Here is a 15,240-nt window from a genome sequence, read left to right on the forward strand (position 1 = left end):
TTTGTGCCATTTTGTTTTGTTAGACCTTGGTTGAATTGTTTGCGTTTCATTCTACGTATACAAACTTGACAAGTGAAGCCTTTTGTTAAACTGACTTACATTACCTTAAATCTTTGTATGAATGTGATGTTTGTTTCCTTGTTTGAAGCCAAGGTCATCCATAATAAAAGTCCATGTATTCACGCACATTTCGATGTATAGCTTGTCCTTCATAATACCATATACAGGTCACCTTGCAATAATATCCAATCATAACGCCAAAACCAGTGGTTGTTTCTTCAATGAATCTCGCACTGTGACTGGTCAGCCAGTCAGCTCTCGACTAAAACTTCGAACCCAACGAAACCAATTCTGCTTTCTCCCGACTGCCTCGTTGCGCCAAATTGAACATGAGATTCTTCCAGCAATGACATCACGTACACCAACAAACTCACACTCAAACTTTACCACACGTTTGCATGAAGGAAAGGTTCATCAGGTTGTGTGGTTTAATTCAGTCAGGAAACAAGAATACTCAAATTTCATGCCAGTACACAATACATCCATAATTCATGTATAGTAATCTTTTCACCTGACCGGTTCTGCAAAATTCACCAATGCTTACCTATTGTAACCGTTCGCCTTTTGAATTCCAACCAAAAGCTTTTTTGATGAAGTCCCTTTCATAAACACAAACGAACAAGTACATTGTGATATTGAAATAAATATTTGATCGATTTTGCGTCTGTGTGGATGTCCGGAACAACTTAACATTTCACCGGTGTGGGGAGCACGTGCTTGGCTCAGCGAACCAGGAAACTTAAAACACCTTAAAACAGCCGTAGGGTATTACAAGCTCAAACCTGACGTTTTGTTTGCAAAGTGCAAAAATGTCTTAATAACTAAGTCGTATAATTTGTTTCGAATGAAATAGAGAAAATAAATAACCGTATCACGTGGTTATTGCAATAGCAATTGAAGTGCTTGGCCTATAATAATAATGAAAATGGTGAAGTAGCATTTTGTATTTTGTTTTGTGTGCGTAGTTGATACACTGTTGTAGTTATTGTTTTATGTGCATTGTCAATAAACTATCGACACAGGTGATGAACAGTGTGTTAAGAACCTAGATGGTTCATATACATACTTATTTTTCTAACGAATACATATTTTTTTTCTACCGAAAACATGTTTGTGTTATTTTTTGCACAAAAGCTTCCTTTTCTGTCATAGGTCTAACATTTCTGACATAAACACATTGTGTTTCCTGTAGGGTAGGTACATAAACTTCACATGTATAAACTTCATAATAAAACAATCTTCCACTTAAAACTTCTCACCCTTGTTTACTTTGGTTTAAATTGGTATCGAATTAAAAATGATACAAACGAGACCAATTTGGTGTGGTATGAAATGCCATGCACGCGAAGCAGCTGCAACAATGACTAACACAGAGGACGAGTCCCTCTTCATACGGTACCCTTCATAAGGTTGATTGGAAAATCCACGCTATATTAAATGCGATATAATTCGCCATCGTAGCGTTTTCTAATCAAACGAGTCTCAAATGGTTGCTGATATTAAATACTTAATTGATATACGCGTTAAGAGCTGTTCTAGTCGCAGGTGTTTTCATATACGATGGCGTCACTTTTTTGGCGTGAAATACAATCATTTTGACTGGAAGCATTTGAGCTTGGACCACAGTATTAAAGGAATTTAATTCAATCGGTGGACACCCTTTTTGAATATCATGATCAGGCTGAATATGCGTTCATTTGTTGTTTTTTATTCATTAACTAATTATCTATAAATTAACTGATGTATTAACTTATTTATTTATTTATTATTTATTTTTTATTGACACGTTTTAAAACAAGACACTTATTCACCATTACTTAAGCTAATTAGCAGAGTGTGGGTTCGAGTCCTGGTCTTGACACGTATTAAAACAATACACATATTCACCATTACTTGAGCTGATTAGCAGAGTGTGGGTTCGAGTCCTGGTCTTGACACGTATAAAAACAATACACCTATTCACCATTACTTGAGCTGATTAGCAGAGTGTGGGTTCGAGTCCTGGTCTTGACACGTATTAAAACAATACACCTATTCACCATTACTTGAGCTGATTAGCAGAGTGTGGGTTCGAGTCCTGGTCTTGACACGTATTAAAACAATACACCTATTCACCATTACTTGAGCTGATTAGCAGAGTGTGGGTTCGAGTCCTGGTCTTGACACGTATTAAAACAATACACCTATTCACCATTACTTGAGCTGATTAGCAGAGTGTGGGTTCGAGTCCTGGTCTTGACACGTATTAAAACAATACACCTATTCACCATTACTTGAGCTGATTAGCAGAGTATGGGTTCGAGTCCTGGTCTTGACACGTATTAAAACAATACACCTATTCACCATTACTTGAGCTGATTAGCAGAGTGTGGGTTCGAGTCCTGGTCTTGACACGTATTAAAACAATACACCTATTCACCATTACTTGAGCTGATTAGCAGAGTGTGGGTTCGAGTCCTGGTCTTGACACGTATTAAAACAATACACCTATTCACCATTACTTGAGCTGATTAGCAGAGTGTGGGTTCGAGTCCTGGTCTTGACACGTATTAAAACAATACACCTATTCACCATTACTTGAGCTGATTAGCAGAGTATGGGTTCGAGTCCTGGTCTTGACACGTATTAAAACAATACACCTATTCACCATTACTTGAGCTGATTAGCAGAGTGTGGGTTCGAGTCCTGGTCTTGACACGTATTAAAACAATACACCTATTCACCATTACTTGAGCTGATTAGCAGAGTGTGGGTTCGAGTCCTGGTCTTGACACGTATTAAAACAATACACCTATTCAACATTACTTTATTAATCGGACTGCTGGACATACAGTTGTAGTTCACTGTTTCTTGCGTAATATAGACGAGCTCAAACTTGTTTTCAAATCGAACTTAGCCATTGCTGCCATCCGTCAAGCTAACGATATTAATAATTATAAGCAAGTAGGCATGGATAATTTAAAATAGATATTTCACCTGTATTTTATCTCAACTTTGACGAAATTTGTTCAAATTGTTTTGGAAACGGCTAGAATCAAGTTATGCCGACACAATATAATTTAGTTATTAGCTAATATGAATTTACGCGAGGCTGTATTTATGTTTTACATTGCCTGCTTGTCGTAGCTTCGTCGCAGCATGCATTAAATCAACATCAATCAACTTCGTCTCGGTACAATTATCAAGAACCAGGCCTCATTGGGTTTAAACCACTCGTTGAAAATCTCTTCACCGCACATTGATTCCCTTATCAATTAATAAGCAATATCATTGTTAGTGGAAAATCAACAGCACCGTCTGTTTGCTTCCTTCCTTCGCCAAAATTTCAAAAAGCCGCTTAGCTTACAAAAAACGCAACTCTTTCGTTTCAATCGACAAGAAGTGTTGGTATCTGAAAGCGAGACTGTCCCATAAATCAATTAGTCTGATGACTTCACTAAATGTTGCACGTGTACAACCTTTGTCTTGATGGAACTAGACACGACATGACCAACTCAGCAATGCCTCGGGGAGTTTAAAAAAACACGTTTTGCACGTGACGAGACAAAGTTTGGACGTCACCTTTTTTGTTACAGTCATACATCAGACTTTTGAACGTGACAAGTCAGACTCAAATCAAGAAGGAAATTATAAAAAAGAGAGAAGAACAAAAAGAAAGATAGAAAGAAAGAAAGAAAGAAAGAAAGAAAGAAAGAAAGCTACACGAACAGACTACACTCCTACATGAAACGTGCACGCTTTTCTTTGATGATTTGCGGGAAATGAGAGGGAACAGTCTCGCATGAGATGACATTTCTAAAAGTAATTAAAAATTAAAAATAAGATGAAACTATTATATAAAAAACAAGAACAACATGTACAAACTTTGTCATCACAGCTGATAATGAAGCTGATGTTTTGGGGGTACAATGGATTCTGTCGGTCGGCTCGGATTATCCCCAGAGGGAGCAAGGATACGAGGTTATTAAGTCTAGAAATATCAGCAAGTCTAAATGACTAATGATTTTGTTATGCACAGCAACCCTAATTAGTTACCATTACCCAACGTTTGTGCACATGCTTTTATCAAAAAACAAGACAACCTTGTTTGGTTGCAAATCTTAACCTCAGTGCTAAATAAAAAGCGTTGATCCGGTGAAGGGGGTTCCATGTCAGAAGGATTTCATGTCAGTAGGATTTGAAATTGTGCAAGGTGGAAATACGACATAATTAGCGATAATCGCTAAAATGAGTAGGGTGGCTCTGAAAAGAAACCTGTGGTTTTAACTCGACGCTTTAATCAGTATGTTCTGATCGTCTCCAGGAGTAGGCTAGGGGTTCTTTGTTTTAGACAACCATGTTCAACACTTTTTAGGCAACCACTACTCGCATTACGCGACCCTTAAAGAGATCCGTGCTCAATCATGTTATATATTCACACGAGACAAAACGTTAACACCCTCACGGAAAAACTATGCCCACAAAAGAAAAAAATATCACTTGAATCACCAACCTTTGTATTCCTCCACTCTGGAATGAAAAAATGCTACTGAAATATACCATGGATTCATTTTACATAAGACACGTGTGTGGAAGATGAACAGTGTCGTATTGTAAGCATTGCGTCTCCTTTATGGATAATTTTTTCCTCCAATTACCTTCTTTAGGTAGTCTGGTGTCAGCCTAAACCACACCAGACCTTTTCAGCGTTCCAATTTTAGTATCCAGAGCTACCGTATACCTCTACGGTATAGTCTTTTGACGCACGGATGGCTGACTCAGGTCGATCGTAACTACGTAAAGTAGATCCCATTTTGTAGGTCCTTAAATCCGAAACAACATAAACCTTTTACACTGTGACCTGTTAAGCAGAAGTAATTGAGTTACACAATTACTATCCTGGAAACTTTGTGTTGAGATTGTAGAGTAAGTCAGCAAACTGAAGGATTTTCTCACTGCAGTTAACAAACCCTATAAAACAAGCTATGGGTAACCTGCATTTAGGATCTTCCAGACTCATTCCACGTGCCAAGTCAAGCGATTTGAATATAACGTCCAAGTCTGATCAACCTCCACCGCCGGTGTGCTGTACAGAGAGAATACTTAAAACTAAAGACGTATCACGCGTTAGGCTATTGACTCGGGCATTGTTTGGTGCCTTTTCCAAGTCGTGGTTTGTTATCGAGATGTAAATCATTCGGTGGTCCTTTTCTTCGTTTTTGTTAAGTTGTTTGAAATGCTCGGCCAGTAAATGCAAAGCGCCGAAATTCACAGATCTGTACGTCATAGTTGCAACACAGCATTGTTCTTATGTCAATTGTTTTTTATTAAGTTTACTTGGCAAAACGCTATACAAATGGTCAGTTATTGCTATGGTGTGTACAGTTGAGTGTTGAAGGTTGTCTTGACACCCACCTTATGACAGAAATCGGATCTACAAGCTCAGAGTGTTAAGTTAATCGTATTTCTCTGTTCATGTGACACGACACCTCTAGTGAATTCATACATACATATTTGAAATCAAAATTGTATAATGTCAATTTTAAGCCTTCCTCGTAAGAAAGGAACTACGCAGATTTGATTCCCATGGTACATCCAACCCTCAAGGAACATACCACATACAGATTTGTATAATCCAGTTTGTATACACTCTGCTGCCATCTTATAAGATCATGGGCTTTCTGCGAATTGTTGATTTGGAAATATTCCGTTGCGCATTATGTAGATATAAGAATTCTAGTTGTGTATCTGGGTTAGATGTTAGTAGACATGTCTTGTCCGTACAGGCGCCTTGGCTCCGTGGAGATCCGCCACAATGACATCCTCTAGCGGCAAGGGATGCCGCCGGTAGATGCTTCGGATACGCCAAAGAAAAGTGCAATACGTCGTTATAGCAGTCATTGCGACGATGGTTGTTTTACTGGCATCAGGTGGCGACTTGACACCCGAGGCGTTACCAAACTGATCACGAAACTCTACTGGGAGGAAAGGAACCCGTACACGGTCAAGATGGTCTTGTCTCAAGTCAATATGAAGAGTTCATTCTGACCTACTGCTTTGTTTGGTTAGGTGATGACTGGACCAGTCGCTGGAAAATGGGAAAGATTGTTATAATCAAATCTACAGGGGTTCTGCGGCACTGGATACGGCGGAACTGATGACCCCAGCACTTACAATCAAATTGAATAAAATAATATAAAAGCACAGTTGAGGTAAATCTCGTGTGGAGTTTTGTTTAAAATTAACAAAAGTTGATGTTTTCCTTTGAACGTTATAAAAAATACGGAGAGTAGGTCATTCAGAAGGCAAGTTTTGATGCCATGTAATGTGGTCTACGATGGGGTACACTTGCGGCACATGTACGAGGCTGGGCGCATGACACCAACTTTGGTTCATCCCCTTGTTAAGTAGTCAAGCGCACTGGACTCAAGCTATGGTACTGAGCATCAGAGTGTGGGTTCCAGTCCCTGTCTTGACACTATGTTTGCCCCATTATCAGCAGTAAGTCACAACTGCTTCGTCCTCTGGATGGGACGTAGGCCGGTGGTACGAAAACTAATCCGTTATTATTGTTAGAATTATTATTAAGAGGTTCGCCTGGTGTTGCGGACCTACAACACGTTGTGCTACATGTACATTTTGTCAAACTTGTCTTGTAATTTCATACATGGGTCCTGCAAAGAGCAATAACACCCCGTTCATTAAAACCAAACAAATTTAGAAAACCGATATGTGCATGTTTAATTCACACTCCAGCCTCTATATAACACACATGGATAGACATGTTTCTTATAGTACTGCATTGGATGTCACATGCTCTCAAATCCAAATACTATGCTTTCATTTCAAATAACCAAATTGTATCAGTGACATTCTGAATCAGGAAAAGCAAAATGTAGTTTGTGATTCAAGTCCCGCAGAAGCCAGATGACAGACAACACAATCACGGCAACGGGTACTCTAAATTGATCACTGGTCTAGAAGTGCTGTATTTAATACGACCGAGGAGGTACAAAAGGGACCGACTGGAATATAATTGCATCTTAATTCACTGGTAGCCCAGCAACCTTCCTTTGCATTTGAGTGGAGGGTTTTAGTGAATTATATTAAAGAGTTATTCAGTCAATAGCAGCAAGTAATGACCAACAACCCACTGGGAAATCAAGTTATGTACAAAACGTTGTAATACAACAATAGCTGTTTTACTTGATTGGCTTCGTGATTCATAGATTGTTAATTCAGTTATATGTTTAAATGAAAATACATTGTAGATTTTGACTCACTCAGAATTGCTATTCATTTAAACTGTATGCACTTAAATGAACACGCAACCCTATGGTAAGTTATACTTATCTGATATTTATTTATTCATTTTCTTTGAAAGTGATTAATGCTAAAGGGAGAAACCAACCAAAAATTAATATAATAACAACATCTTAAGCTAAACGTATCTTAATCGGCCCCTTCGTATAAAAAATGCGCAAGGCTTCATCGCGCATTCTTACTTATATAACTAACAAATAGAAGCTCCTGTGACTTTGTAATTCATTCTTACTTATATAACTAACAAATAGAAGCTCCTGTGACTTTGTAATTCATTCTTAAAGATTGGCTTGCAATAATTGAATATGGTTGACCTACCGTTAAAAGCCATCGTGCAACACGATATCGAAGAAACACATCGCGTTGTCCCGGTTACATTTCACTAGCAGTGCTTATTGAGCAGTCCATCACACACAAACTAACCCTACCACCAAGTAGGTATGGTTATCAATATAAATTCCCAAGTTCCTTCACTATACGCGACTTAAATTGATTTGCCGAAGTCTATTGAAATATTAAATCAAAATAAACTACGAGTGAGATGCAATGCACCCGGTAGTATGGAAATGTGATTCCCAGTTATGCATGTAATCGTGTAATATAATAAGAAAAAACTATTGAAGGTAACTAGCTTTTTTACGCACGTCGGTTTTATGTAATGATTAGAAAAACAAATCGTGGGAGAAAAGTTAACAAAATGATATTATAAACACGGTATGCTACCGGCAATCAATAGCCTTGGGCGGAGAATCAAAACGCCAATTTCCTAGTCACATATAACTTGATATGAAAAATAGTTTGAGCACTTACCTGAGCGAGAGGGTTGGATGATGCTGACTGTACGTCTTAATGGAACGAAGAAGAATGATGGAACGAGGAACGAAGTCGGGATGATGTTAGAGAGGGGGTAGTCACTCGAGGCGTTTTACGGTTGTTCGCCCGCCGTACACATGGATCAGTTCCTATGCAATAACGAGAATACGGAAGAAACACAAATAAGCTTCAGGCAATTCTTCATGGATATATCGCTTTCTATACGACCTCCTTATCTCATCAGTGCATTGATTTAAGAAAGGAAATAAAAAGAGGCAGGAGTTTCTAGCGTATAAAGATGAACTGTTAAGTTTCTGCAGTCGGCCCTGTGGGTCAGAAGGGTTTATCACCCTATTGCATTGAATGTTGCATTCTAGTGGTTGAACAAACAGCTTGGCTGATGTTGAACACCTATGCAGGCGATTAAGGGAGGGATGGTTAGCACTAGCTTTGACACGTACTTGAGACGGGATTGTGACTGGTTTTACCAGTCAGTACCAGACTATCTCCCCTCTCCCCTGCAAAGACTCTAACCCTGCGCAGCCGGTTTTCACACCTAATTTTCGCGTGCTGTCATCGATTTTATAGTCGCCCGCACGTCACTGCCAAATTTAATAACTGAGAGAATCAATTGAGATCTGAGGAGAGTGTGTTTTAGAATGCAGAGCATCTTGGTACACTTATACTGGTGCAGCTTGGATTTAATGGAAGGTGAAGTAGGAAGGTGGAAGGTGGAATCAACTTATTGTGTACTGCGCGCTCGTTTGAAAGTTAAAAAAGGGAAAAGGGATGAAATAACCGTCGTTTAGTTTTGCAGGCAGAGACCTCTGTCTGTGAAAGTTATCACGTACTTTGTCATTTTACCTTGAATGAGTTTTAAAGTGATTACAAACATCAGTTCGGAAGTCTTTTTCATTCTGCCTCTGTGGTTTCAAGCAATAACCAACTATTGTTTATGGCGCGACCCTCCAATGACCGTTGGTTGTTTTACACATGTAATTCACAGCATCGTCCTATCATTTTGACCAACACCTTGTTTTAAGGAACATAATGGTATCAGTGGATATGTTTGACTTTAAAAGCTAGAATTGTTAAAACAAGAGATCTTAATAAATATAATTAATTTAACACCCAGCAGGGTGGATATGTGCGCATTACAAGTCTTATTATTATTATTTATTATCTATTACCCACGTCTGATTTGATTCGAATACTTAAATCAAATCATTTATGTTGTGGAGCGTAATGTTCCTATTTATATCACCTATTTCATCGGCACTCTTTCTTATTAATGATAATCATTTAAGACATAAAGCCTTTTAAGGGTTAAGAAAACTGTTCAGTGATCTCAAGTGTAATGCAATATGCTAACACGTTCTTCAAGGTGACTTTCAATTCGATGACTGTATCCACTGAGCTGACATAGTATACTTTTGAGATCAATTAAGGGCGGTAAAAACGCGGTTACATTTCAGAAGGCTTGCTAGTCGGATGCAGTGAAGAGGTAACAGAACCTGACTAAAGTGAGCTATGTCATTATTTAATGTTGTGCCTTTTCCCTTCGATACAAAGCTTGTGAGATGGGTGTAAGAGGTACAACACACCATGGGCATCAAACTAGAGCACATTGCAAAGACTAACCAGTAACTGAGTATAGATATAGCACTTCGTGCTGGTCACAGTGACGGCAACTAACCATATTAATACAATGGTATCTTCTTCATCAATGCACACGTATGCGTTTATTAAAGAGGGGCCGTTCCGGCCTCATATCGTTTATTAAAGAGGGGCCGTTCCAATCTCATATCGTTTATTAAAGAGGGGCCGTTTTGGCCTCATAGTGTTTATTAAAGAGGGGCCGTTCCAGCCTCATATCGTTTATTAAAGAGGGCCGTTCCAGCCTCATATCGTTTATTAACGAGGGGCCGTTCCAGCCTCATATCGTTTATTAACGAGGGGCCGTTCCAGCCTCATATCGTTTATTAACGAGGGGCCGTTCCAGCCTCATATCGTTTATTAACGAGGGGCCTGTTCCGGCCTCGTATAATGTACACAATGTTCTACTGTATACACAATGTCGGAAGACATGAAACGAAGAATACATCCATATTATATAGTCAAACTCTACATACAATCCCACAATTCAAATGTGTTATACACACTGTATGTAACATGCCACTTTTTACTATTCCCCGAAGATTGTACCTATGATCACTAGTTTGTTTCACGACCGAATAACTTGGAGAGCACTCTCTTTCTCAAAATCACCATTTACTTTAGATCGACATCTCTTGTGTTTATCTTTTATTTTGGCGGGAACCTTTTTGTGCACTTCTCTTATAGATGGTAGTATGCAAACTTAAATCTCATGCATTATTCAAACAATGTACTTATATGTAAAGGCCGAGTTCACAGCACTACAAGTTAGTCTTAACACGTTAAAGGAACACATTGCCTTGGATCGGTCGAGTTGGTCTTTGAAAAGCGTTTGTAACCGTTTTTTATAAAATGCATATGGGTAGAAAGATGTTGTAAAAGTAGAACACAATGATCCACACAAACATGCCTCGAAATTGCGTGGTTTTCCTTTTACCTTGTCGACTAACACGTCGGCCATTTATGGGGGTCAACATTTTGACTCCCATAAATGGCCGACCATATTAGTTCGCACAGTAGAAGGAAAACCACGCAATTTCGAGGCAAACTTATGTGGATCATTGTATTCTACTTTTAAAACATCTTTCCAACCATATGCATTTTATAAAAAACGGTTACAAACGCTTTAGTTTTGACCAACTCGTCCGATCCAAGGCAACGTGTTCCTTTAACATATGGTTTATAAAAAGTTGTAACCGATATCTTGTGAAACTCGTGCCAGTAGATTTTTCTGTAAAAAAAAACACTTTGATCGTTAAACTTGGACTACGTTTTTGTGGGATACTTTTAGTTTATTTTTTAGGTGTTTTGTATATAGGACAAAATACATTCAGCTCTGAAATGTGTGTACCCTATGGAGAGGGAGATTCTTTAGGCACTTTTAAAAGATGTTGAAAAATGGAGTTGAGGTGAGGGCCCAATTTCATGGCGCTGGTTAGCGGCCGATGTTGTGCTTACTGTGTGATTTCCATTTAATAGCGCTGCTAACCGTATAAGCACAAGCAAAGACTAGACTGGGCTCCATGCTAAAGACAGGTCCCAGCTTCTTAGATCAAGTGATTCCATTGGATACAATGATATTGGAATAACGTGCACCCAATATGCCCAAACAGTACACTGATCTCACGTCCACAATAAAATTTGACTGTGTATATCTATGTGACATGACTGAAGTCAAAGGTTAAACCACACGCCATTTTTTGATGCCGGTCTCTGACGTTATTCACGAGCCTCGAAGTAGACGTCAGATGTTCAGGCTAAAGGAAAGACATGCTAACCTTCGGGTGCTTACCGCGCGAAAATAAATGTCGTCACGATGCAAATCGATGCTAAACGAGCAATATGGCCGCTATTTTTTTTCTGTTAACCTGTGAAATACGCTTGCACCTTAGCAGCTGCTTCAGTTAGCACGAAAATTTGCTTACCGTTAAGCAGCGCTATGAAATTTGGCCCATGAGAAAACGAGGGAAATCCATGTCCTGATGGCAGGGCAGGACATGTGACTGGGTGTCTCAAAAACATGACGTCTATAGCAGTGGTAAATGGCGAAGTAGTATAGCGACCATCCTGGCAGACTGGTTATCATCTGACAGACAGGTGTTGAGTTATCGCTACAACTACCCTACTATAACTTCCTGGGATTGTAACACTATTCATGTACCTTAAAGGCACCTGGAAATATGATTTTTTTTCTTTTAAACATAAGAGTGTATGTTTATTAACAATAAAACAATTTTTTGAGTAATTGTTTGTCACGGTTTATATGTTAAAAAAATTAATTAAGTGCTTGGGGGTTGACTCCGCCTACCCCTTTTGTGACGAAGGAAAAGGAAGAATTTGCCTCGATCAAACATAGACCCCCCTCGATGCGTAGATAAACACACGTGCAAAAGTACATGTAATTCTAAGACGTGAGTTTGAACGCTGCGAAAAAGTTTTTTTTTCTGGCATTCTTCCGGCAATGCCGACCAGGTGTATTGCTGCTGGATGCAGCAAAACAACTAAAGATGGGGTCAGTCTTCATCTGTTTCCTGCAAATCCCAAGTATAGGTGGTTGTGGGCTGCGAAAGTCAGATTAACTAGAGCAAAGTGGTCCGGTCCGACGTCTTTTTCAGCGCTGCAGCGAACACTTAGAGCCGTCGTGCTTCGAATCCGGGATACACAACTCATTTGACATGACGAGAAGAGCCATTCTTAAACACGACGCCGTCCCAACAATTTTTCTAGCTAGTGGGAAGTCGAAGAAGGTATCTGAAAGACGTGACGAACTCAGAGGAGCATTTGCTAAACGTGAAAAAATTCGGGTAAGTTTGAACTTTGAGGGTATGTTTTTAGCTTTTGCCAAGTGACACGATTTTTTGTTGGTACCGCATGCGATTCACCGTGCGTGCAGGTCCTATGTGACCGTCCGCCCATTATACAGCAGCCATAGTGCGTGCGTGCAGTCTGCTCCGTGGCCGTATTTCTATAATAATACGTAGGCAGACCCACATCTTACAACCCATTTGGTCACTAGAAAGTCGCATAGTTAAATAAAAATAGCAGCAATAGCTTTTGTAAAAACCACTAGGCGTTCAACATGTTCAAGTTTCAATGTACGTATGTGTGTAAAATCGTGTCTAAATTTGTTTGGATGTGCCATGTTCCCAGACGTAATGTACGGGGGGGGGGGGGGCGACTACAAATTTTCTCTCCAAATATCGCGCCTTGAAATACGTCACGAACAGCGCCCTCTCGGGTCGGGGCCTACTCGTAAATTTGTAAATACAATCAAAACTAAGTTTTGTAAACCTTAGTTAACTTTTTATTCACATTCCTCTCATAAAAACACATATTTTAGTGACAAAAGCTTTATTTAAAAAAAATACCACTTCCAGGTGACTTTAAGATCGTACTGATGTATATCCCATTATACTGACTAGACATCCAGTCTCGGTTGATGAGAGAAAACATAACGGCATCACTATGAACAGTAATCAGACCTTGGGTAGGTTTTGATTAAATTCCCAAAACGAGCATGGTTTGGATGCTTTAACCTAGGAGTCAATGCAACCTATTTGGAGATGCTCTTTAACAAACCAACTTTTAATATTCAAAAACCTTAACATGCCCATCACCCTTCCCAGGGCGAGACGCTCCTAGGGCTGAGCGGTGTGTTTGTTCCAACTAATTAAAATATCTATGTCAGGGGAGCCATGACCGGCCTTGGTAGAACCTTAACATTAAGTTAGGCTCCTGTGGTTTACTTAAGGTCATGTTCTAGTTCCGCAAATAGTCTGGAAATCAATTAGTCAATCTTGCGTCGTCTTGAGAAATAGTCTGCAAAAACATGTCTTAAACTTAAGTCTGAATTTTCTTTTGATGCTAGAATAAGTCTATGTTGGGTGGCCGAGATCGATAAAACTAATGACTAAATGGATTGTACTATAACACAGGTGTACAAGAATGGTTTTTCGACTTTGTTACATTGATTTTATTGTGAAAAACACCATGACTATATAACAGCATGTTGGAAATGTGCTGGAGAGTACTACTAGTCTTCTTACACATGGGTAAATGTCATCATTATTTATTGAGAATAAACGGTTTGACCGTGAACCCCTATACACAAACAAATGATAATTGGTATGCCATTAAGTTACTTCTGATAGTATCACCAAAGCGAAATTCAGCATGCCAAGTCTTAATACAATATACACACCACGTGAAACATTGGCTAGTAGTCTGTTTTTCAGAGCAAAAGTTTGGGGGCCAAAGTGTGTTTAAATAACCATATGAAATTAGACCAAGTGGAGTTGCATCGAGGCCTACTGAAAGTGAATGTTATTCTAGTTACGTATTCGAAGTAGTATCAATTTTAACGCGTGTATTTCACGGCCGATGTTTGGTGTTTTGTTAAGTTTGCTCCGCTGGCTTTTATCGCTGACTCGGATGACAATCTACGATCTCTAGATATTATCGCCACGAGGCTTCAACTGATGATAGAATACACTGCCATGGCTGGAAATAGAAACGTCATATAGGCCTACATGGAATTATAGAAAACGCTGCTTGCAAGTTGTGGTCGTACGGCTGGCAGTTATCAGTTCAGTATTCAAGGCGACCACACTGCCCCTATAGACACTCGCAGTAGCAGTAGGTATTAAACAACATGTCATGTCTATTAGGCTGATGCTATTATCTGACAAACCCTGAACCACGGCATCAGTCACTTAATTAAGGAGACAATTCAGATTATTAAAAAATTGAATAAAAAATAAAACACTATTACACTCAATTTTAAAATTCATTTCTATCAGACAAATAAAACTTCAATCCTTAGTATGAACAAAAATAAGGATCCCGAATCTGTAAAATACAGATTTTTCGCTTTACTTCCTACAGTCAGCTAATGTATATTTTTCTAAGGAGGTATCACTAATATAGGTCGATATTGACTCCCTACTATAACCCCAGACCACTATCCCACTAGATTCCAAAACTTCAGTTCATCATCAATTTGTACCAGTTTTGAAGTAATTTTGTACCCAGAGATGGCGATGTTGCAGGGAAAGCTGGAGTTCAACATGTTTAGCTGAATCAGAGCATGCAACGTGCTTCTCCGGTACGAGTCAACTCGAATACAGTATTCCGGTATGATCATTAAACACGTTAATTGTGTCACCTGTCTTCATTTCCGACACTTGTTTGAATTTAGAGTTTTACCGTCTGCCACGAAGTCCATGTGACCTTACCATACAGTGTTTTACACCCTCACTATACTGACATTAGTATGCAGAGTTTGGGCAAGTCTGGATTGCTCCTCAAGGAGTTGGGTTTCACTCTGGAGGAAATTGTCCGGGGATGAAATGCGATACTTCACGGCGGAGGAGATGTGCTTGGAAGGTGGGGTGTTTTTGTGAGAGTTGC

At 39.3% G+C, this 15,240-nt stretch overlaps 1 protein-coding gene across 2 annotated transcripts in view; it reads right to left on the bottom strand.

The window, feature by feature from the left end:
- LOC139946491 (cholecystokinin receptor-like) overlaps nucleotides 1-15,240 on the bottom strand; it is a 53,644-nt gene that overhangs the window by 11,871 nt on the left and 26,533 nt on the right. Inside the window, exon 2 of one of the 2 annotated variants that reach the window (XM_071944167.1) lies at nucleotides 8,173-8,324. Coding sequence is in view for 1 of the 2 variants with exons in the window: in XM_071944166.1 (XP_071800267.1) it covers nucleotides 105-158 (54 nt within the window). In the remaining variant the exon portion in view is untranslated. Of the gene's footprint in view, nucleotides 1-104; nucleotides 317-8,172; nucleotides 8,325-15,240 lie in introns of those variants that run through there. The other variant, XM_071944166.1, reaches the window with a different exon arrangement.

This window comes from Asterias amurensis, chromosome 13 (assembly GCF_032118995.1).
Source record: "Asterias amurensis chromosome 13, ASM3211899v1".
NCBI classification, from domain to species: Eukaryota; Metazoa; Echinodermata; class Asteroidea; order Forcipulatida; family Asteriidae; genus Asterias; species Asterias amurensis.